The sequence below is a fragment of the Geotrypetes seraphini genome, chromosome 1 (assembly GCF_902459505.1).
Source record: "Geotrypetes seraphini chromosome 1, aGeoSer1.1, whole genome shotgun sequence".
NCBI classification, from domain to species: domain Eukaryota; kingdom Metazoa; phylum Chordata; class Amphibia; order Gymnophiona; family Dermophiidae; genus Geotrypetes; species Geotrypetes seraphini.
Window position 1 is genome coordinate 447,820,317 of NC_047084.1, and position 24,998 is coordinate 447,845,314.

The following is a 24,998-nucleotide window of genomic DNA, read 5'->3' on the forward strand; positions in this document are numbered from 1 at the left end:
GACACAAAATGGTGCAGCAGGGTTTGCAACCACGTGCGGCTCTCAATGGAGTAAAGATGGATAATTTGGAGTCCCAGACCCCGGAGCCCCTGGATGAGATTAGATTGTGGATGCAGGAGATCCGCAAAGTTTTGGTGGGCCTTCCGCACTGAATTGACGTCTCTTGTGACGTCAGATCTCCAAACTGAAATCAAACATCTGGGGACTCGGGTTGAGGAGATTGAAGCGCAGTTGGATGAACAAGTTTCAAGTTTATTTTTGACTTATTGAATCGCTTAATTTAATTTGCTAAGCGATTTACAGATAAAAAATAGATACATCAGATTAATTATAAAAGGATACTTAAATTTAACACATTATCATACAAAATAATAAATAAAGTCATACAGACTAACAGACACATGGGGAAAGAAAGGGTAGAACTACAATCGTATATATAAAAGAAAACATAAATGGTAAAAATACAACAGGTAGGGGAAAGAACGGGGAAATAAAAAGATAAAAAAGGAAAAATTTGATAATAATCCTTAATTATGGTGCAACGCTGTGAAAGGAGTTGTAGCTACAAAGATGGAATTAACAGACAAATTGGAAGACCTAGAAAATCGGAGCAGAAGATCTAATTTACGCTTTAGGGGACTTCCTGAAATGCCAGAGTCCGCTCATGCAGAAATTGTTACAAAGCTAGTGGGCCACATTTTAGCTGAAGAAGGGGTACCGTTAGCGCCATACCGGATTAAAATTGATCGAGCGGTTTCAGCATCTATGAGACAAACATGGTTTTTTCTTTTGCATAGAGCTTTTTGGACCCCTGTTCGTTTACAAAAATTAGATAGCTCCAAGTCTAATAGATATTGGCACTGTCATCTTGAGGCTGGGACATTAGATCATCTTTTATTCTATTGTCCATTTATATTATTATTTTGGAAATCAATTTGGCCTCAAATAAATAGGATGATGGACAATCCAGTAGCCTTGACTTATGATACTATTTTATTTGGTACAACAATGACAGAAAAGAGTCAAATTTCGTCACATAATAAACTTTTATTCATATTGACTGGAGTAGCAATTCAACAAATAACATACAATTGGAAAAATTATGACAGATTAAGTTATAACTTTTGGTGGAATTCGGTATGCCATATATATAAAATGGAGCGCACAATAGCAACACAGAAAGGTTACGTTGGTACATTTCAGAAGATTTAGAGACCATTAGCAGATTTTTGTAATGATTAATAACATTTTCCCATAATAAGATATTTGTTAAGTGGGGATGGGGGTGGGTATGATTTTATTTATCTCATAATATGTATGAATTAATTAATATATTTTGATATATTAGGTTAGATTTTCTGAAATAGGTAGGGAGGGATTGGGGGGTTTTCTATTTTATTTACATTTGTCATATATATTAAATGTATTACATAATATTTAAATTATTATAAAATATGAATATAAGTATGATATATTGTACTTAAAGTGTTCATGAAGAAAATCAAGTGTGTATTTATAAGATTATATGAATTTTTCTGATACACTTGTTGTAATATGCAAAACTGAATAAAGAAATTAAAAAAAAAAAAATTGATCGAGCACATTGCGCTCTGGGTAAGACCTGATCCAATGTGACTAAAGATATTAAAGCATATTTCTCTAAATTTAAACTTAAGGAGGCTATATTGCACAAGGTCCGCACCATGGATACTTTAGTGCTGCATTGAGACTTCAGATCCAGGATTGCACTCCATTCGTCTCAGATTTTACTGGGCAAGATAAAGTATATGGAGACTCTGCCCAAGCCCGATTCTGCATCTGACAAAGACTCTACGGCTTGAATATCCAGCAGCCATCTTACTGTCACTCAGACTTTTACCACGTGGTGCAGGCTTGAAGGGCAAAATTTTCTCTATCATTCAACTGTCAAAATAACTTAAATGGGACAATCTAAACATGAATTGAGACCAAATGTGTACATGCTTGTTCCCTTTACCCTGAAGATCTAGGGTAAGCTTATTAAAAGACTTAAGCTCTGCAGTTACTTGATACCAAGCCTCCACAGTAGGACCAAGGGCAGTCTTCCAGTATCTCACTATGTACGTCTTAGCTGCCAATAATAAAATTTGTAACACGTTAATTTGTGATTTCCCTCCTACCAGTTGCTGGGATGCTTTTCCCAGTATACACATCCATTTTGCATGTAATCTTCTCTAGCCCAATGTCAAATATAGTCTAAAATTTGTATCCAGAAATTCTGTATAAGGCGGCAATCCCATCAGAGATTGATTATCCACAATTTCTCCAACACAGCCCCTTATGATCAGATGTAATGCGCAACATGTGGAAAGGTGTCCAATACACCCTATGAATGATCTGACATTGAAGTTGTTTGTAGCTTGTAATAAGAAAGGAGGACTGAGTATAGGTGTATATCGCAGTCCAGGAGTCCTCTGGGACTGGCATCCTGTTTGTCTATCTTGTCTGTTTAGATTGTAAGCTCTTTCGAGCAGGGACCATCTTCTTTGTGACTCTGTACATAAGAACAAAATAATTGCTGCTCTGCTGGGTCAGACCGGTGGTCCATCCTGCCCAGCAGTCCGCTCACGTGGCAGCCCTCCAAATATTCTCCAAGGCATAATTAAGCAACAATCACTTTAAAATGTTCCCTTGCCTAATCTCTTGCCTGGTCCTTTTTCCCGTCCTATCCAGCTTCCCTAATGTAGCATTCATATCACCCCATACAATAAATGTACCAGTAGCCTGCACTCTGATGTTTTAAAATATTTTAGGGAAAAAATTTTCCTTATGTCAACTAGGTGCATAGAAATTTAGAAATGTAAATTCCCAAGTGTCAAACTGACCTTTAATCTATGAATACTGAACCAAATTGTCCCCTTCAGTTTCATACAAGGTAAAGGGTATTTTTTTTCCATCAAAATAGCCACATCCCTCTTTTTAGACACCCCCTCCCCGAAAAAAAACACAAAACCCAGCTCCCCAGGGACCTTTCTAGAGCTTTTGCATCTCAGTCAGTGTGAATTTCAACTCCAGCAGCCATGCTATAACTTTAACACTCTGCCTCTTAATAGAGCAACTTTTTGTGGCATTTGAACCTTTCTTCTGCCCTTTTACAGGGTTGGAATTCTGTTGCCTTTCCATGGACCTACTCAGTGGTTGTATAGGTTGTTTAATTGTATAATCCAAAGATTTGAGAAAACCCTCAATTTCTGTACGAGACTCAAAAAATCTTCACTTTCCATTTTGAAAGATTATCAATTTTGCCAGGTACCTTAATCCAGTTTGGATACCATGGGCTCCCAGCACTTGTTTAGAATTCCAAAGCTCTCTCCATGTCTTCATTTCTGCACTGAGATACAGATTAATCCAAATATTCCAGTTTTCAAAGCGACATATTTTCTTCTGTCTGGCATCTCTGAGAACATAATCAACTTCTTGAAAAAAGTAGCTGTTTAACAATAAAGGCACGAGGTGGTATATTAATATACGGTTTAGTCCTCGGTTCTCTATGCTCTCTATCTATTTCATATTGGGGCTGCACTGAAGATTCCAGAAAGCAATGTACTAACTAATTCTATATAAACTGCATAGATTTGTCCTTCTCTGCTCCCTCCGGAATCCTATAAATTCTCAGATTCAAACGCCTTCCTCTGTTATCTAAATCCTCCAATCTAGAGGCCATGTATTCCATTCTTTTAGTAGCTATTTGTAGTTCTTCTAAGCCCCTCTCCTGAGCAACTTCTATCAGTCATGGTTTTCCATAAACCGTGTCTCTGCGATCACTACTAAATCCAAATGAGCCCTCTTTCATCACAGCTTCTAAATATAAAATCTTATTTCCCCATCTACAGGCACTAGTATATACTGCTTTCCAGACATTGCCCCTTTTTCCCTTGTGTGTAGAGTATTTAATTATTCACTTACCTGAGGGCTTTGTTCATCCTGCCCCAACCATTCTAGTTTAAAGCCCTCTTCAGTAGATTAGCCAGTCTGCTGCAAAAGATGCTTTTTCCTTTCTTTACCATCTCTGCTCAGCAGCCCTTGGAAAATCACAGGAAGTCAAAATGCTCTTGACAAACCATCCATGCATACATGAAACACAAATGAGTTTTTATTCATGTATGAAGCTTTGTGATTTATAACTACTGCTGCTAATAAAGAAAGAAAGCACTGAGGAAAAAATAATTCTATCTTAAAAGGTGTTACATGCCATCAGAAGCTACAATATACTACGAACCTGTTCAGCAAGCTGCTCACGTGCTTTCATGAGAGGATCATCTTGTTTAACTGGAAATATATTCTGGGTCACAAAAATTTTCCCTATCTTCCTTATATCTTCTGATTTCGTTTTATCCATTCCCAATACTGAAGCACTTTGTGCAATACATTTTGCCTTCACATCTGGAGTCATGTAAGGTACATCCTGAAAAAAACAAACACACATTGGAAGTCTCAGTCTATGGAACCAATCCAGGGCTGGCTCAACAATTATCCATTTACGAAAATTGCCTTTTAAGATGTTTTTTATTTAATATATTTGATTAGTTTTTGATTTTGGTTTTTTTTTTTTAAGTGATGTTGTATATTGAATGATGATTGTATTATACACTTGTTGAAAAATCTAAAATGAATAAAGATTTATAAAAAAAAAAAAATTGATTAGTTTTTAATGATGTTATACTAAGACTTCTGGAAAAGTGGGATATAAAATTAAACCAAACAAGATAGGAAAACAATGAAAAATATAGAGATACCGCCTTATGATATATACTACACTGGCCCAAATATAAGACAACATCAATATAAAAAGACCCCTGTTCATTTTGGTCAATAATGGTAGAGAAAGCAATTTTACTTACCGTAACAGTTGTTATCCAGGGACAGCAGGCAGCTATTCTCACTAGTGGGTGATGTCATCCGACAGAGCCCCGATATGGACGTCTCACAAGCATATTTTTCTTGAAGAAACTCAGATGTTTCGAGATGCCCGCACCGCGCATGCACCAGTGCCTTCCCACCCGATGGTCCGGGCGTGTCTCCTCAGTTCAGGTAGCTAGCAAAGAAGCCAACCCCAGGGAGGTGGGTAGGACGTGAGAATAGCTGCCTGCTGTCCCTGGATAACAACTGTTACGGTAAGTAACATTGCTTTATCCCAGGACAAGCAGGCAGGTATTCTCACTAGTGGGTGACCTCCAAGCTAACCTCAATGGGATGGTGAGAGAGTTGGCAACTTAGGAGAATAAATTTTGTAACACTGTTTGGCCAAACTGTCCATCCCTTCTGGAGAAAGTATCCAGACAATAATGAGAGGTGAATGTATGAACCGAGGACCAAGTGGCAGCTTTACAAATCTCCTCAATCAGTGTCGATCTGAGGAAGGCTACAGATGCTGCCATTGCTCTGACCCTATGGGCTGTGACCTTACAGTGAAGGGGTAATCGAGCCTGGGCATAGCAAAAAGAGATACATGCTGCCATCCAGTTGGAGATGGTGCGCTTCGATACAGGTCGTCCCAACTTGTTTGGATCAAAGGAGACGAAAAGTTGAGGAGCAGTTCTGTGTGGTTTGGTGCGATCCAGGTAGAAAGCCAAAGCACGTTTACAGTCCAGCGTATGAAGAGCAGATTCTCCAGGATGAGAATGAGGCTTCGGAAAAAACACTGGAAGTACAATAGATTGGTTGAGATGAAACTCAGAAACCACTTTAGGCAGGAATTTCGGATGAGTGCGAAGGACCACCTTGTCATGATGGAATACTGTGAAAGGTGGATCCGCCACCAAGGCCTGAAGCTCACTGACCCTGCGAGCAGACGTGAGGGCCACCAGAAAAACTACTTTCCAAGTGAGAAACTTTAGTGGAGCTTTGCTGAGAGGCTCAAAAGGAGGTTTCATAAGCTGAGAAAGGACAACATTGAGATCCCAAACCACTGAGAGGAGGATTGACATGGAAAAGTCCTTTCATAAATCTGGAAACCACAGGATGAGCAGAGAGAGGTTTCCCTTGTAGAGGCTGATGGAAAGCCGCAATAGCACTCAGGTGGACTCATATAGATGTAGACTTGAGACCAGACTGAGAGAGGTATGGAAGATAATCCAATACAGAGGATAGGGAGGCTCGCCGAGGCTCCTTGGAATTGGAAACACACCAGGAAGAAAATCTAGTCCATTTTTGGGAGTAGCATTGACGAGTAGCAGGCTTCCTGGAAGCCTCCAAGACATCCCTCACCGCCTGGGAAAACTGGTGAGGAGTTACGTTGAGAGGAACCAAGCTGTCAGGTGGAGAGACTGCAGGTTGGGATGAAGTAGCGATCCTTGATGCTGAGTAAGCAGTGAAGGAAACACTGGAAGAAGGACCGGCTCCCGGCTGCTGAGTTGAAGTAGAAGGGAGAACCAAGGTTGTCTGGGCCACCGAGGAGCTATCAGAATCATGGTGGCATGGTCGGATCTCAACTTGACCAGAGTCTTTTGAATGAGAGGAAACGGAGGAAACGCATACAGAAAGTGATTCCCCCAATCCAGCAGAAAGGCATCTGCCTCAAGGAGATGAGGAGTGTAGATCCTGGAGCAAAACTGAGGCAGTTTGAAGTTGTGGGGAGCCGCAAAGAGGTCTATCATATATAATATATTCATAAATGATCTAGAAACAGGGATGAAGTGTGAGATAATAAAATTTGCGGACGACACAAAACTATTTAGTGGAGCTCGGACTAAAGAGGACTGCGAAGAATTGCAAAGAGACTTGAACAAACTAGGGGAATGGGCGACGAGATGGCAGATGAAGTTCAACGTTGAGAAATGTAAAGTACTACATGTGGGTAGCAGAAACCCAAGGTGCAGCTATACGATGGGAGGGATATTATTGAAGGAGAGTACCCAAGAAAGGGACTTGGGGGTAATGGTGGACATGACAATGAAGCCGACGGCACAGTGCGCAGCGGCCGCTAAGAAGGCGAATAGAATGCTAGGCATAATCAAGAAGGGTATTACAACCAGAACAAAAGAAGTTATCCTGCCGTTGTATCGGGCGATGGTGCGTCCTCATCTGGAGTACTGCGTCCAATATTGGTCGCCATACCTTAAGAAAGATATGGCATTACTCGAGAGGGTTCAGAGAAGAGCGACACATCTAATAAAAGGGATAGAAAACCTTTCATACGCTGAGAGATTAGAAAAACTGGGACTCTTTTCCCTGGAGAAGAGGAGACTTAGAGGGGATATGATAGAGACTTACAAGATCATGAAGGGCATAGAGAGGGTGGAGAGGGACAGATTCTTCAAACTTTCGAATAATAAAAGAACAAGAGGGCACTCGGAAAAGTTGAAAGGGGACAGATTCAGAACGAATGCTAGGAAGTTCTTCTTTACCCAACGTGTGGTGGACACCTGGAATGCGCTTTCAGAGGACGTAATAGGGCAGAGTACGGTACTGGGGTTCAAGAAAGGATTGGACAATTTCCTGTTGGAAAAGGGGATAGAGGGGTATAGATAGAGGATTACAGTCCAGGTCCTGGACCTGTTGGGCCACCGCGTGTGCGGACTGCTGGGCACGATGGACCTCTGGTCTGACCCAGCGGAGGCACTGCTTATGTGCTTATGTTCTTATGTTCTATCTGAGGCGTCCCCCACTGGGCAAAGATCTGATGAAGGGGTGTGGAATGGAGAGTCCATTTGTGAGGCTGGAGTAGACGACTTAAGTTGTCTGCCAAGACATTGTCCTTCCCCTGAATGTAGACAGCTTTGAGGAAGGCGTTGTGGCGAACCGCCCAATCCCAGACTCTGAGAGCTTCCTGGCAGAGGGAGGCCGATCCCGTGCCCCCCTGCTTGTTGACATAATACATGGTAACCTGATTGTCTGTGCGAATGAGGACCACCATGTCGTGAAGCAGATGTTGAAAAGCTTGAAGAGCATAGAAGATGGCTCTGAGCTCCAGAAGATTTATTTGATGAAGTCGGTCCGCACTGGTCCAGAATCCCTGAGTGCGAAGCCCATCCAGATGAGCTCCCCAGGCATAGGTCGAGAAATCGGTTGTAAGAACTTTCTGGTGGGGAGGAGTGTGAAACAGCAAACCTCTGGATAGATTCGAAGAGGTCATCCACCAAAGTAGAGACTGCCGAAGAGCAGGAGTGACTATGATGTGTCGAGTCAACGGGTCTGACACCTGAGTCCATTGAGCCAGGATCCACTGAGGAATCCTGAGATGAAGTCTGGCCAAAGGCGTCACATGAACTGTAGAGGCCATGTGGCCCAGTAGAACCATCATGTGTCTCGCTGATATGGACTGGCGAGAAGACACAGACTGGCAGAGATGAAGAAGAGCATCCATGCGCTGAGGAGGAAGGAATGCTCGAATGGTATCCAGGACTGCCCCGATGAAGGGGAGAGACTGGGTGGGCTGTAGATGAGATTTGGGGAAGTTGATCTCGAAGCCCAAACTCTGCAGGAAGCAAATTGTGGCCAGGGTCGCCGAAACGACCTCTGGAGCTGAGGGGGCCTTGATGAGCCAGTCGTCGAGGTAGGGAAATACTTGAAGACCCCTGTTCCGGAGTGCCACGGCCACCACCACCAGACACTTCGTGAAGACTCTGGGAGACGAGGACAGGCCGAATGGGAGCACTCGATACTGCAGATGTAGATGTCCCACCCGAAATCTGAGGAACTTGCGGGAGGCCGGATGAATGGGAATGTGAGTGTAGGCCTCCTTGAGATCCAGAGAGCATAACCAGTCGTTCTGCTCGAGGAGGGGGTAGAGGGAAGCAAGGGTCAGCATGCGAAACCTCTCCTTGACCAAGAACTTGTTGAGGACCCGAAGGTCCAGAATGGGTCACAGGTCGCCCGTCTTCTTCGGGACAAGGAAGTACCGGGAGTAGAACCCCCGGTTGTGTTGGTCCACCGGGACTGGCTTGACGGCCCGAAGCCGGAGCAAAGCCTGAGCTTCCAGAAGAAGAAGGGCAGTCTGAGTCAAGTTGGAAGGATACTCTCTTGGAGGGTGGTCCGGGGGGACCCGATGGAATTGAAGAGAGTATCCTTCCCTGACGATGGAAAGGACCCAGAGGTCGGTGGTTAATAGCCTTCCAGCGAGGAAAGAAATGATGAAGGCGACCCCCGATGGGAAAAACAGGAGGATGCAGAACGAGGTCGGTTATGCTCCCTTAGAGAGAGTCAAAAAGGCTGTGGAGCCTTGGGGACAGTGGAAGGCTGCGGCTACTGCTGAGCCTTCGGAGGAGGCTGTCTCTTCGCTGGTTGCCTCGCAGCCGGAGCCTGCCTTGGAGTGTAATGCCTCTGATAGATCAAGGGCGGTCTAGCAGGTCGAGACTGTTGAGGCTTAGGCTTGGGCCTAAGGATGGATTGAAAAGACTTCTCATGGTCAGACAACTTCTTCGTCACAGTCTCGATGGACTCGTCAAACAAATCCGCTCCCGCACAAAGAACATTGGCAAGTCTGTCCTGGAGGTTCGGGTCCATGTTAATGGTCCGAAGCCATGCCAATCGACGCATAGCCACAGAACAGGCGGCGGCTCATGCCGAAAGCTCAAAGGCATCGTAGGAGGATTGCATCAATTGGAGACGGAACTGGGACAGCGAGGCCACCACTTCCTCAAATTCAAACCGAGCCTGAGATTCGATGTAAGGCGTGAACTTCCGAAGCACTGGCAGGAAGAACTCCAAATAAGACGCAAAGTGAAAAGTATAATTGAGAACTCGGGAAGCCATCATCGAGTTCTGGTAGATCCTCCGTCCAAACTTATCCATCGTCCTGCCCTCGCGACCCGGGGGCACAGAGGCGTACACCTGGGATGGATGAGATCACTTGAGGGAGGATTCGACCAACAGGGATTGGTGAGAGAGTTGAGAGCCCTCGAACCCCTTGTGATGAACCGTGCGGTATCGAGCATCCAGTTTGCCCGGGACAGCAGGAATGGAGTATGGGGTTTCAAAACATCTCATAAACATTTGATCGAGTAGTTTATGGAGAGGCAGGCGAAGAGACTCCGCAGGAGGATTAGGCAAATGCATGGTATCGAGGTACTCCTTAGAGTACCAAGAACCTGTGTCCAAGGTAATGTCCAGGTCATCCGCCATCTGCCGGAGGAAAGAAGAAAAAGACAGTTGATCCGCCAGCACAGGCCTCCTAGAAGGACTGGATGAAGACAAGGCCTCGGGGTCCAGAGAGACTTGGGATCGACAGGGAGAATAAGAGGTAGACGGTTCCTCGTACTCCGGCCCCTGCGGAGGGGACATGTCCGACGAAGAGTATCCCAGACGTGGAAGCTTCTTCTGCGGTGAAACCTCAGAGTGGTGCGAGGAGTGCCACGATGAGTGCCTGGACCAATGCCCCTCCCGGTGACGGGAGGGGGACCTGGAGTGTCGATGCTTAGCATGGTCCCCCGACGCCTCCAAAGAGCAGATGGGACTCGATGCTGTGGAGCGAAGAGGCGGAAGAATCGGCGCCTCACACGATGCAGACCAGGCCTGGTAGGGAGTGCGGAAGAACTCTTCCTGAGATTTGCCATGCCCAGGGCTTCGATTACCCGAAGAGGGATCCCAGCCCTGTTGACGTGGAAGCATGATCGGCTCCAAAGGGGGCATGTCACTGAAGGAGGCCCGCATCGAGGGACCGGCCGCCATACGCCGCTCCTCCTCTCCAAGCAGCGAGACCGATCAGCGAGGAGGAGGGGGCGGCCCGCCCCCCGGAATCGGGACCGGGAGGTCACCCTGGATGGAGGCGATTAACCTAGGTCCTATGGTGTGCATGAGCTCGACAAACTGAGCTTCCAAAAGGGACCGCAGCGAAGCCGATATGGAGGGATCCGCACCGAAAGGGGGTCCTCCAGCACGGTCTTCGCGCTCCTTCGTGGTCGAGTGCTTTTGCTTGGAAGATTTCGGCACTTTAATGACCACGGGTGGAATAGCAGCAGGCAGTACCTGAGCCAAGGAGACGGAGGAAGGCACTGGCGCCGAGCTCGGGATCGAAACCAGAACAACGAAGCCGGCTTCAGAAGACCAGGAGTAGCAGGTGTAGTAGCGGGTTTCGCATGGACAGGCGAAGCAGCTGATGAAGTCGAAGCTGAAGGTTCCTTTGCAGCTTCCATCTTGAACATCGACTCCCACAACAGACAGCGCCGCTTAAACGCCCACGCTGTAAGAGTGGAACAAGGCTGGCACGATTTTGGGAAATGTTCTGGACCAAGACACTGCAGGCAGCGTCGATGCGGGTCCGTCAGCGAAATCGCACGCTGGCACTTGCTACACTTTTTAAAACCGGTGATTGGCCGGAACATAGGCCGAAAAAGCTCCGCCGCAAGATCGAAGGAGCGGGGCCTGAGCCACGTGGCCGACCCGGCCGACTCGCCGGAAGAAAAAAATTTTTTTTTTTTTTTTAAAGAATAAAACAAAGAAAACACACGATAAAGAGAAAAATAAACCCAAAACCGCGGCAATTAGAAGGCAAAAAACGGGAATTCAGTCAGCGCAGAATCGAAGTAAAACTTCTCAGCTCCGCGGAAAGAAAAGAACTGAGGAGACACGCCCGTACCATCGGGCGGGAAGGCACTGGCGCATGCGCGGTGCGGGCATTTCAAAACTTCTGAGTTTCTTCAAGCAAAATATGCTTGTGAGACGTCCGTATCAGGGCTCTGTCGGATGATATCACCCACTAGTGAGAATACCTGCCTGCTTGTCCTGGGATAAATAACTTTACCCACTGGAGCTTTTGTGCTGTTTTATTTTTGAAACATATTTAATACCACATGAGCCAGGGGTTCAGAATATAAATTTTAAATAGTGCTTACCTACATTTAATTGAATGTGGCCTCTTATAAGTCAAAATATACTGGTAGCAGGATTTGTGGCCATACTGGTAGCAGGATTTGTGGCCATGCCAAATCTCTAAAGCACCTGCACTTCTAACTTCCTGTTTCCCTCAGTTAATGCAAGCAGTATTACCACCCACTGTTGTAAACTGTTTTGCATGGCAGGTATTTTCAGAACTCTTGGGCCAGTACCTCTTGGCTACCATTCTCACAAAGTGCAAGATCAGCATGTTTATTTTTATTGGTTTCTTACTATACTACTGTTTTATGTGTGCAATTAGAGCAGTTTATAGGCCAAAAGTAGGTAGAAAAGAAAAAATCAAATAAGAAAAAAAAGGAGATGAAAGTAGCATGGTCATCCATTGATCAAATATATTCATCTGAAGTCTTTAATTAGTAAATCTTTTTGAACATATAGGTACTAAGCTTTGGAATGGTCTTCCAACTGAAATAAGGAAAACATTTTCATATCATATTTTTCATAAAATCGTAAAAACTCATTACTTTTAATTTATTTAATATAAGAACTGATGAAAGTTTTATTATCCACCTAGAATCTAATTTGAGATTCGTGTAGACTATAAATGCTGTACCACAGAAAATAATAGAGGCGGGTGTAGGGTAGCAAGGTGATGGAAAAGAAGAGCCACAGAAGAGATGGGTTTTGAGGGAAGATCTGAATCTTGGGTAAGAGAGCTCATTACAGAAGGAAAGGTAAGGTATTCTAGAGAAGAAATTAATGTAGTTCTCCTCTCTCCCCATTACTTTTTAAGTCTATCTGAGCTCTTTTGGTTCCAGACTGTCTGACCTGAATGTTTATTAGATAAGATAAGAAGTCGCCTCCGCTGAGTCAGACCAGAGGTCCATCGCGCCCAGCAGTCCGCTCCTGCGGCGGCCCATCAGGTCCATGACCTGTAAGGTGATCCTTTGTCTAAAACCCTTCAGCCCCCTTTATCCTTCAAACTATACCCTTTCATAATCCTATCTCTACCTCTATCTATAGCCCTCTCCACCTTCTCTATGCCCTTCACGATCTTGTAAGTATCTATGCTGATGATATAACAGTGTTAATTCCTATACCATCTACATTATTAAAAAGTTACTCAGCTAATATCAACAGTGTTATCAGTTATAGAACATTGGATGCAGAAATTTAAATTAAAACTTAAGGACAAGACAAAATTATTTTTTGCTACTCCTTATAAAAAGACTAGTTGAACAAAGCATACTGGCAGGTGGCATTTCATACCCATTAAGCCCAACAATCAAGATCCTAGATATTACATTAGATCAGTATCCTGCAAACTTTCTCGAACCGCGGCACACTAAAGGTAGTGGCCGTTGCTCAAGGTACCTGAAGTGCACGCAGGCATGACATCATCATGTCAATATCCGCGTGTGTGTGAAGGCCCTCCAGGCAGGCCCTGAGATGCCAGTGGGGGGTGCCAGAAGGGTAGAGGGCCAAAGAGAAGAATAGGTGTGAGAGGCATTTCCTGTAGGCAGTCAGCTAGTGCCAGCGCCTCTCCTCCTCCCCAGTGTACCGCGGCACGCCTGAAATCTCAGGAGGCACACTAGTGTGCCTTGGCACACAGTTTGAGATACACTGCACTAGATCAAGATCTATCAATGAGGTGAAGTGCTCTGGCCCTCAAAAGAGGCATATGCAGCGCTGTACATTTGACATTTTAATAGATGGTCCCTGCTTAGAAGAGTTTACAATCTAACATGGATAGACATGACTTACAGGGTTGAGGATGCAGAACCCAAATTGAGAGGAGTTAGGTGTTGAAAGCACTCTTGAAGAGGTAGGCTTTTAACTGGGCCTTGAACAATGCCAGAGACGGAGCTCGCCGTAGGGATTCAGGCAGCTGGCTCCAAGCATACAGCGCAGCAAGGTTGCATTACTTTACTGGTTGCATTACTTTACTGGAAGAGGGAACAGTTCTATTCAAGAAGATGATACTTTTCTAGGTCTTAACCATCCAGAAAATTTTACATAGATTTAATTAAATGGAAAAAACAGAGTAGCAACAATTTAGCTTTACACCAAAGCTTGCCAAACTATTGTAGGCTCTTTGGCTATTTGGCTACATAGCCACAAAAAGATTGATAAGTGCTACTTTACACACTATTAATGATGGTTCTAGACTATAAAAAGACTTGAAAAACAAAATTCACAATAGATGTTTAAAGACTGAATAATACATGCAGATTTATAGTCTTTACCTTTCCTAAAGATCTTGCATTGTTTCTACCAAATGTTATGACTGGTGAAATAATCCTGTAAAAAAAAAAAAGAAAAAGAAAAAATATGACAATATACATTATATCTACAGAAACTCTGATGGCCACTTAAAGAAATTAACAAGACTAATATGTTTCAAGTGATTGTCTGCCCCGTATCTGTCCGTTATGATTTCCCTCAGTTCATCCCGGTCATCAGAAGGCAATTATAATCTAGGGAGGTTTTGTGACAAGTAGAGCAGTCTGAGCTTCAACTGTGTATCAACCTCCCAATAATTAATGTGGTACATACACTCTTTTCAGTCCTATATTAAACAATCACGAAGCTTGTACATACCCGTTAAAGCTTTTTCCTTGAATCCTGCTATACTACTCCATACATGTGGATTATGTTTCCCTGCCAGCAGATAAAAACAGAGAGCCAATTGCTTTTGGAATGAATTTTGCTCTATTAGAGGAATGGCCACTGGGCTGGGAGGTGAGAGGCTAATAAGCACTGACGGAGAGAAGGACCTTGCGGTGATTGTGTCTGAGGATCTAAAGGCATCTAAACAGTGTGATAAGGCGGTGGCTGTAGTCAGAAGGATGATAGGCTGTATAGAAAGAGGAATAACCAGCAGAAGAAGGAAGCTGTTGATGCCCCTATATAGATCATTGGTGAGGCCGCACTTGGAGTATTGTGTTCAGTTTTGGCGGCTGTATTTGGTGAAAGATATAAAAAGACTTGAAGCAGCCCAGAAGAAAGCAACAAAAATGTTAAAGGGTTTGAACTGAAAAAAGTACCAGAAGAGACTAGAAGACCTAAATATGTATACTCTGGAGGAGAGGAGGAACAGGGGAGATATGATACAGACGTTTAAATACTTGAAAGGTATTAATATAGAAACAAATCTTTTCCATTGAAGATAAAATGATAAAATTAGAGGGCATAATTTGAGAAACCTAGAGGGCATAATTTGAGGTTGAAGGGAGGAAGACTCAGGAGCAATATTAGGAATATCTTTTTCATGGAGAGGGTGTTAGATGGCTGGAATGCCCTCCCAAAGGAAGTGGTGGAGAGGAAAATGGTGATGGAATTCAAAAAAAGTGTGGGATAAACAGAGGATCTCTAATTAGAAAATGAAGGATGTAAATTAAAGAGCTATGGCCAGTACTGGGATCACCACTAACTTGGAACATGAGGATGTTACTGGCCAGACTTTATGGTAGATATCCTGGTTGGATAGGCTGGAGTGGATGGTTGGATAGGCTGGAGTGAGCTTGGACGGCAACTTTAGCATTTGGACCCTAGGACAATATCAGGTGGACTTTACAGCCTATAACCCAGAAATATCAATGAAGAGACAAGTTAATTTATTCATGTATTTTTAATGGGTATAACTAATGGGCAGACTGGTCTTTATATGCCATCATTTCACAGTAATTTCATTTACTATAAGGCCTGAATTAGCCTAACTGAGGCCTATGAACCAAACTCTGACTGCAGCATAACCATCCTATCATGGCTACTTTAAGATTTCTTTTGTATACTACCCAAACTGACATTCATAGGAACATCTGTTTTTCTCTGCTGTGAAACCTAGAGTGAGATTTAATTATGTAGAATGAAGTAACCCTCATTAGTGGCACCAGCTGTACCAACTCTGATAAGGTGGCCCCATCTGCAAGGCCAGAGGCCTCATTATATTTTTTTGCAGAACAGTCATCCTGGACTATATTGATAATATCCACCATCTAGCCAGTTGATATTACACCATATATGGAAGAGAGTGGGCCTGTTAGGATCCATCCCAGAAGATTGAGGGAGCTCAGAAAGGTTCTTGCAGGTCCTCTTAAAGATTTTGCTTAATAAATCCTTAGAGATGGGGGAAGTTCCACAGGATTGGAGAAGAGCGAATGCCATCCCTCTGGTAAGCCTTACTTTCAGTGGCTAGAAAGGTAATGGAGACATTGCTCAAGGAAAGGACAATGAGTTTTCTGGAATCTAACAGATTACAAGTTCCAAGGGAACAAGCTTTCACCAAAGGAAAATTGTGCCAAACGAATCTGATCGATTTCTTTGACTAGCTGACCAGATAATTGGATAGTGGACATGTGCTGGATGTAGTCCACTTGGTCTTTAACAAAATCCCTCATAGAAGGCTCACAAATAAACTTAAGGGGCTAAAGTTAGGATATAAAGAAATGAAATGGATTAGGAACTGGTTGTCTGAGAGGGTGGTAGCAAATGAAGTTTACTCAGAGGATAGAAATGTAAGTACAGTACTCCCCCAAAATTCACAGAGGTTCTGTTCCAGGAGCACCTGTGAATTTTGAAAAACCGAAAATGTGGTTTAGGAGCAGATCAGAGGTGGGAGAGGGCTGCAGCAGGTGCTTTAAAAAAACAATATTTAGGCTGGCAGGCGGTTTGGCTGTGCAGAAGGCTGATGGGGGTGGGGGTGGGGAGAGGAGGTGGAATCGGCTGTGCAGAAGCTTGATTGGCTGACCCACAGGGGGGGGGAGAGAAGAAGGAATCAGCTGTGCAGAAGGCTGATTGGAATCAACGGCTGAGCAGAAGGCTAATTCACGGACTCAGTTATTCCCTGTATTTTCTGACCGGAAGAGGCAATCAGAAAATACCACGAATGACTGAGTCTGTGATTCACGAACCTCAAATTCATGGGGGATCTACTGTAGTGGAGTGCCTCAAGAATCTATACTGGGACAGATTCTATTCATCATATGTGAGCCACACTGCTGAAGGGTTAGAGGGAAAACTTTGCCTTTTTGTGGATGACATCAAGATTTATAATAGAGAGAAAGAAACATGAAAAGGGGGTCTACAAAAATTAGTAGAATGGTAAATTAAATTTTTACTGTCAAACATTTGAAAAAGTGTGATGCACTTGGGAATGTAGAAATCCAAAAGTGCAGTAGGTGCTAGGAGTTGAGAAACTGACACACATGGATCAGGAACGAGACCTTAGGATGATAGTGTCTGAGGATTTCAAGGCAGCAAACAATATGACAAAGAGGTGGTTGTTGTCCAAAGAATGCTAGGCTGCATAGAGACAGGATTATCCAACAGAAGAAAGGAGATATTGATGCCCCTGTACAAGTCATTGGTGAGGCCCTACTTGGAGTACTGTGTCTAGTTTTGGAAGCCGTATCTTTTTTTTTTTCTTTTAATAATCTTTATTCATTTTAAAACACTTTCAATAAGTGGAAACAATATAGATTATACATTTAACACTTTAGATATCACTTATGATTTTACAAGATTCATACAAATCATTACCCTCCCCACCCATCTTAATCTTTTATCATTAAAGAAATTATAAAAATTTTCATATGTTCCAAGATACATATTTTAAACATGTTATACATATGATTAATCAAACTTATTTATCAAACCTCCAAAAAAAACCAAAAAACCAACAAAACATCCTTCCCTCCTATTATCATCTATATAAATAATTAAAAGACCTTATAATCCTCCCCACTCCCCTATCCCTGGATGTGCATTTTATCTAACAACAAAATCATAACTATAATAATTCTACAAAAGACGACAATTAATTTAAAGTTTTTTGTATTTCCTAACAAATCAGCGTTCATTTTCTCATATTTGTAAATTAGACATAAACTTGCCCACCAGAATGTAAAGTTGAGACGATCCCAGTTTTGCCAGTTTCGTGTAATCATTTGTATAGCTGTACTAGTCATAATTAATAAGAGACGTCTTTTATATTTATCTAGGGGATCCTCGATATGTAAAATGGTACCACAAATTACTATTTCATAAGTTAACGGAAGCCGTATCTTTTTAAGGACATAAACAGACTTGAGGCAGTTCAGATGAAAGTGTCAAAAATGATACAAGGTTTGTGCCATAAGACACATGAGAAGAGACTGGAGGACTTAGATACTCAGAATATCACTTAGCTTTAGCTTACAGTGATTATCTCGAGTTAGCTCCCACAATAGTTTCCCTCGACCCTGAAGAAAGTTTTCTTGTGTGAAACACGCATGTCGGGAGAGGTGAAGACAGGACAGTATCACTATAAGCTAAAGCTAAGTGATGTTCTGATTGTTATAAATATTTTAAGAAAAATTCAGTTATTAGACTTTGAAAAAATTAATAATTAATAAAGATTGGACCGACGAAGAGTAAAACAATCGGTGGTTTTTACCCTGATCGTGGTCTGAAGGTCCATACAATTCAGTTGCACTACCGTAAGAGTATTTACTATAATACTTTAAGAGTGTCCACTATATTTGAAGAGTGTCCACTATACCATGGATCGTTAGACCTTAATGTGAAACCGACTAAGACAATCATAATATATGATATTATTGAAGGCACAACTGAGGCTCGTATATATTGGTGTTTGTTCACTTTGAGCCTTGATAGTTCTTGGTAGACGCTGCCAGTGGTAAATTCAAAATTCCGGAACGGGTCTTTTGAACTCTCCCTTGCCTGCAGCTATGGACCGGATCCCGGCGCCTCGCAGGTAAAGACTGAGCAGAAGTATTCATTGAGTAGGATATTTTTAACCCGAAGAGGCAGCCATGTTTTTATTTTACTTACCAAGTAGATGATAATCATGAAAAGAGCTATTATCAGGATTTCATTTCTGTGTTTGTGAATTAGTTCATGTCTCTTAATAAAGGATATGCATATTAAATGTCAGATTAATGGGTTATCATATTACAGTTTTATGAATCTGAATTATTTTTAATCATATACTGTATAGTTATAAATTTAACTAATACATAAATGTATACGTGACCTTTATTTTAAATTTTAAGAAACAATTATGTCAGAAAAAATTAAATTCTGGGAGCCTTTTTTGTTTGGCAATTGTCTACCTTTCCCCGCTAGATGCCAACAGTGTTCCTTCTGTGGTGTCTTTTAATAATCCATCTTCATCTCTTCTCAGTCTCTTGATTTGGGAATCCTTCTTGAATGAGTCTGGAAAAAAGAAAGTTGAATTATGCCATTTTCTCTTTTTAAATATATGTAACTAGTCTTTCAGCCCGTTACATTACTGGGTGCTAGAATAGATGTTTGTGTCTGTCTTTCTTTCTGTCTCTCTCTTTCCTCGGCTGTCCACCACAACCCCTTGCCCGCTCCCCTTGTCCAGCAGTAGCCCTTCTCCCTTCCTTTTACCTCCCCTCTGTCCAGCAGCAGCCCTTGTCCCTTCCTTTTACCTCCCCCCCTGTCCAGCAGCAGCCCTTCCCTGCTTCCCCTGTCCAGTAGTACCCCTTCTCCTTTCCCTGCTCTCCCTGTCGAGCGTCCGCTAGCCCGGGTAGCCTCGGGGCTTTTGCTAGGCTGGCCAACCTCGCATTATCGAAGTAGGCCGGCCTAGCAAATGCCCCATGGCTGCAAAATGAAACTGCGGCTGCTGTGTTTGCTGGTCCAGGGGTGAGAAGACATGTCCCGGCAGCGCAGTAAGTCAGCCAGCATCGGAGATCGGGGCAGAAGGTAGGCAGAGCGCATGTACGGCATGGAAGCATGCATCACGGTGGCAGGGATCACGGCATCGTAAGTACGTATGTGCGCTTAGGGTTTTATTATAGAGGATAGCCTTTAAAGGCTTTTAAAGAAAACTTGTAGAAGCAAATCTTAGAATTTCTTTTTCAGATATATTCTTATATAAGAAGCCTTTGAGGGAGACTTTAGACCATTTGATAATCAAGTAAGAGGGGCACTCAAAGCAAATAAAGGCATGGTACACCGATTCTCAACCAGTAGGTATGGGTTACAATTTCTTCATCATCCTGGCTCCCAACACAGGACCTTCTGGCAAATCCCCATGCCCCACTACTATCCTGGCAATCTCTGGGTGTGAAAGAAAGCACGTGGACTGAGACTTAGTACTGCTTAGCAGCAAGAGCTGGGCAGCAGAAACTTGTGTGGGCTCTAGATCCAACTCCCGCAGAGACTAATCACCTTCAGATCTGCAGGTGCGTACGCCTTTCATAAGAACATATGAATTGCCGCTGCTGGGTCAAACCAGTGGTCCATCCTGCTCAGTAGTCCACTCACGCGGTGGCCCTCAGGTCAAAGACCAGTGCTCTAAATGAGTCCAGCCTCACCTGCGTATATTCCAGTTTTGCAAGAACTTGTCCAACTTTGTTTTGAAACCCTGAAGTGTGTTTTCCCCTATAACAGATTCCGGAAGAGCGTTCCAGTTTTCCACCACTCTCTGGGTGAAGAAGAATTTCCTTATGTTTGTATGGAATCTATCTCCTTTCAACTTTAGAGAGTGCCCTCTCGTTCTCCCTACCTTGGAAAGGGTGAACAGTCTGTCCTTATCTACTAAGTCTATTCCCTTCGGTATTTTGAACGTTTCGATCAAGTCCCCTCTCAGTCTCCTTTTTTCAAGAGAGAAGAGGCCCAGTTTCTTCAATCTCTCACTGTACTCCTCCAGCCCCTTAACCATTTTAGTCGCTCTTCTCTGGACCCTTTCAAGTAGTACCATGTCCTTCTTCATGTATGGCGACCAGTGCTGGACGCACTATTCCAGGTGAGGGCGCACCTTGGCCCGGTACAGCGGCATGATAACCCTCTCCGATCTGTTTGTGATCCCCTTTTTAATCATTCCTAGCATTCTGTTCGCCCTTTTCGCAGCTGCCGCACATTGCATTGACATGTCGATCAGAACTCTCAAGTCTCTTTCCTGGGAGGTCTCTCCAAGTACAGCCCGGGACATCCTGTATTCGTGCATGAGATTTTTGTTACTGACATGCATCACCTTACACTTATCCACGTTGAACCTCATTTACCATGTCGCAGCCCATTTCTCAAGCATTTTTATGTCACGTTGCAGATATCGCAATCCTCCTGCATATTCACTACTCTTAGTATCATCCGCATATTTAATCACCTCGCTCGTCGTACCAATTTCCAGATCATTTATAAAGATGTTGAAGAGCACAGGTCCAACGCTATAGAAATGATAAATAGAAGTTTGAAAAACCTGCACACTGTCGGATCCTCTCCCTGGACTAGTGCTACCATTGATATCTGGTCTCCTGCTTCAAATTGATACCCCAAATCCTCCAGGGAGGCAGGCTGCTGGTAGAGTAGAATCGTATCCGACCCCAAATCATCCCAGTCCTTTTCTGACTAGACCTCAGACTCCTGCAGCTCTAATGACTGCCACAGAGCCTTGCTCTAAGAAGGAAAAACTCCTCTGAGCAGAACCCAGCTGGCTCACAGACAGAGCCGACAACCCTTTGTGTAAGCTGCATACATTAAAGTCACAAAATCATGGCCAAAGACCTGACCTGGAACCTATAGAGACATCTGTCAGTCTACAACATGTCACCTTTTAGGGTCAGGGGCATCTGTGTAAAAGCGCTTTGCAGGCGATACCGAGTCATAGTTTAGACACTATAACAGGGCTTTACAACCCAAATCTCAAGCTTTTTGCTCCTCCTGACCCTGCAGGCACGTGGGAAAAGAACGCTCCTCAGTCGACCATCCGCCACAAAACTGGCATGACTTGGGGTCTAAACCACCTGAAGAGTCCATAATAATTCATTTCTTCCAAAACTTAGGCAGGAGGCAGCTTTTACAATAAAATTGGGAAATCCAAGATGGCTGACATGGCAGAGATTTAAAACCAGAAAACAACCCATGGAAGCAAAGCCAAAAGTGCAAAATTGCTGAAAATAGGATTTTAAATATGGGGGATCCTTGGGACACCTTCAGAAACCTTTAGTTTTGCTGAATTCAGACCCACCCTGATTTTTCCATAGAAAGTAATGAGCTGTACTCACAATTCTGCCATGTGCTGTGCCATCATCAGCTTCTCACTGCAGCTGGAAATGGAGAAAGTATTTCTGCCTCAGACAAGCAAAAGGTGGTTCCGGTGGCTTGTCTCTTTGAGCTGCCATTTAGGTTCTAAAAATCTGAAACTCTCAACCCCTCACTTTTCCACATGATTCTTTGGGGTGGGTGTGGGAGGATACAGCCAACCTCTGCCAAGCCTCCAGGCCAGTAGCAGGGTCAAATCAGCCTGCGCTTCAGCACCTGACTCCATAGGGGTGAGCACTGCTCCCAGAGGACCTGACCCCAAGCTCTCAAATGTTAAACAGGCTGGCCAGGCAGGCACTTCTTTTAAATTGTGTACCTCCTGGCTACAAACCCCGGCATCTGACCCTTCTCCCAGGCACAACTGTTCCAGGATTACTGGGAACCTCTTAGCAGAGGAAAGCTGCCATAAAAAAATATAAGATTAAGGTCTAAAAATAAAATATTTAGTGCATAGCAGATGAAGAGACATCTTCTAAACTCGCTTGCAAAGTTAAAACTGAGGCGAGGGGGTGTTGCCCAGAAAGACAAGGGGGGTGGAAAGAAGAAAATAATTGATGTCTTCTGCAAGCAACTCATGAGCAGGGGTGCATAACCCATCTGTAAATAATCATATGCTGTTCTACAGGAAAGAGGATTATCGAGGTAAGAACCTAATCCTTCACTGGGCAAGGAAGTTTGTTTGGTAATCTGTGTTACCAGTGAATCCACTTTTGGCTGCACAAACAGCTGCTGGAAATCCGAAACCATGGGGTAAATCTTTTCCATAGTCTTAGCCACTCACAGGTGACTCCCAGTGGTAAATGACTAGCTTTATGATGTCAGGATGTGAGGGAAAGAATGTGGTCAGTGGAACTAAGCCACTCAAAACAGAGAACTAGGGCATGGAGGGCTGGCAGAACTTCCAGCTTCAACTCCTGCAGTGAAGCAGAAATCATGCCCGGGAGCATGGATACCTTGAACGGCAGTCACATCACGGGGTCTTCCCAATGGTAAAGGGCCACAATTGTTCTTGACCGCTGGTCTCATGCAGAGAACTAGACTCTCCCAGGGAAACTGTGTCCTGGAACAAAAAAGCATGGAATCTGACTTTCCACCTCCCAATCGATGCCCAACTGAACCTCCTGGTCCAAGCCACAATATCTTTACCGTATATCATTGTTTTGGATGATTGAACTGCACCCTTTATGTGAAGAATTGCTAATAAAAGTGTTGCATTAAGATTAATTCCACAGCTTTTGTTTCTTGGGTCGGCTCCTCCCTGGTCTTCTGTGGAATCCCTTCTGGTGAATTTTGTTGTTTTGTTTCGAAGACTGCTCCCCGACATCGCCAAAACTATTGAGCCTAACGCAGACACTGAGGGCCCCCGGTGGTTTAGACAGACATTTCACATCAGGCTCACAAAGTCTGGGGTGAAGCCTTGCACAGGGGGTCTCGAGGACTCTGGCAAGGACTCCCTGAATACCTCCTAAGCTCCACGTCATTCATGTGTCTGCGCTTAGTCAATTTTCCTAAGGTGGGCTCTGGAAAATGTCACTTTCCTTAGTATCAAGCCTCCTGCAGATCTATAGCTCTGAAGGACTCGGAGACAGCTGAGCCCAAGGCTCCTGCCCCTCCCTTGCGTATCCCATATGTGGTAGGTACACTGACGCTCCTCGGCTGATCATCTAGCACAAACCTGACAAAATTCAGGGTAGAAAGCCCTGAAGAGTCCATCCCTATCGATTTTAAACAAAATTGAGGGGTTTTCAGACAGATAAAGTCTTTAGGAAAAAAAAAAAAAGATTGTTTAAAATTCAATATGGCTACCACCAGCAAAATTGCACCAAACAGCCCATGAGGACTCCCCTGAAGTACAAAAAATACAGGGAGAAGGGTTTTGAATGAGGGGGACCCTAGCTCTGGCCCCAGAAAACCTCAAAATTCACTTTTTCAAACCCCCCCTCTTTTTAAATAGGCTATAAAAGCATTGCTCACTCTGCCATGTGTCTTGTACCTGCCTGTCTGTCTTAGCTCAGACGTGTAGCTGAAAGAAACGGAGATGAATTCTGCTCTACAGGTTTGGTCTCCAAACTTAGTCTTTGGACTGCTAGTCGGACTGAAACTCAACTCCCAGAAAACCTCATGCTGCGATTGGGGGGAGGGAAGAACTACTATTAACTCTGGCCAAGCCAGGATGCAGCCAAACAGTCTATGCTCAAACTCTTGATAAATCAGGGATGCAATCAGCAACTCAGTGGGCTGAGCTCCAAATACCGTATTTTCACGTAGATAACGCGTACCTGTGTAAAACGCACACACGGGTATAGCGCGTGGGAAACACAAATTTATGTAAAGAAATTTTTATATACCGCGCTCATGGGTATACCGCGCATATCGTCCCGACTCTCCTTTCACCCGCCCCGACTTTCCGTTCGCTGCCCCAACTCTCCTCTGGCTGCCCCCCCTTGAAGTCCTGTCCCCCCTTGGAGGTCTGCCTGTCCCCATCCTGAAAGCCTGATGCCCCCCCCCGACGCCCGATTCATCATCCGGAAGGACCGCTCGCACCCCCACCCCGATGGACCGCTAGCACTCCCACCCGAAAAACCGCTCGCACCCCCATAGCCTCCCCCCCCCTCCCCCATGGAGAAGCTGTCTACCTTGTTTCCGGATGCCAGTGAGCCCAGCTGCTTCCTCTGCCGGCGGTCCTGCCCCTTCTCTGAGCCCTGCTGCGCTGCTTCCTCTTCCGGCGGTCCCGCCCTTTCGGGAGGGACCGCCGAAAGAGGAAGCAGCGCAGCAGGGCTCAGAGAAGGGGCAGGACCGCCGGCAGAGGAAGCAGCTGGGCTCACTGGCATCCGGAAACAAGGTAGACAGCTTCTCCATGGGGGAGGTGGGAAGCTGTGGGGGTGCGAGCGGTTCTTCGGGTGGGAGTGCGAGCGGTCCATCGGGGTGGGAGTGCGAACGGTCCATCGGGGTGGGAGTGCGAGCGGTGGGGGTGCGAGCGGTCCTTCCGGATGATGAATCGGGCGTCGGGCGGGGTAGGAACTATGTAAAAAAAAATTTATATAGCACGCTCACGCGTATAACGCGCAAAGTTATGTACGGTTTGTAAAATTGTGTATAACGCGCGCGTTATATGC

At 44.3% G+C, this 24,998-nt stretch overlaps 1 protein-coding gene and 1 non-coding gene across 2 annotated transcripts in view; both read right to left on the bottom strand.

The window, feature by feature from the left end:
* HAUS6 (HAUS augmin like complex subunit 6) overlaps positions 1 to 24,998 on the bottom strand; it is a 206,432-nt gene that overhangs the window by 35,448 nt on the left and 145,986 nt on the right. The window contains exons 12-14 of the mRNA XM_033920660.1: positions 18,927 to 19,029; positions 14,058 to 14,112; positions 4,259 to 4,444 (exon numbers count right to left, since the gene is read on the bottom strand). Coding sequence (XP_033776551.1) covers positions 4,259 to 4,444; positions 14,058 to 14,112; positions 18,927 to 19,029 — 344 coding nt within the window. The remainder of the gene's footprint in view (positions 1 to 4,258; positions 4,445 to 14,057; positions 14,113 to 18,926; positions 19,030 to 24,998) is intronic.
* LOC117352830 lies at positions 14,218 to 14,347 on the bottom strand. The gene has a single exon (XR_004537882.1).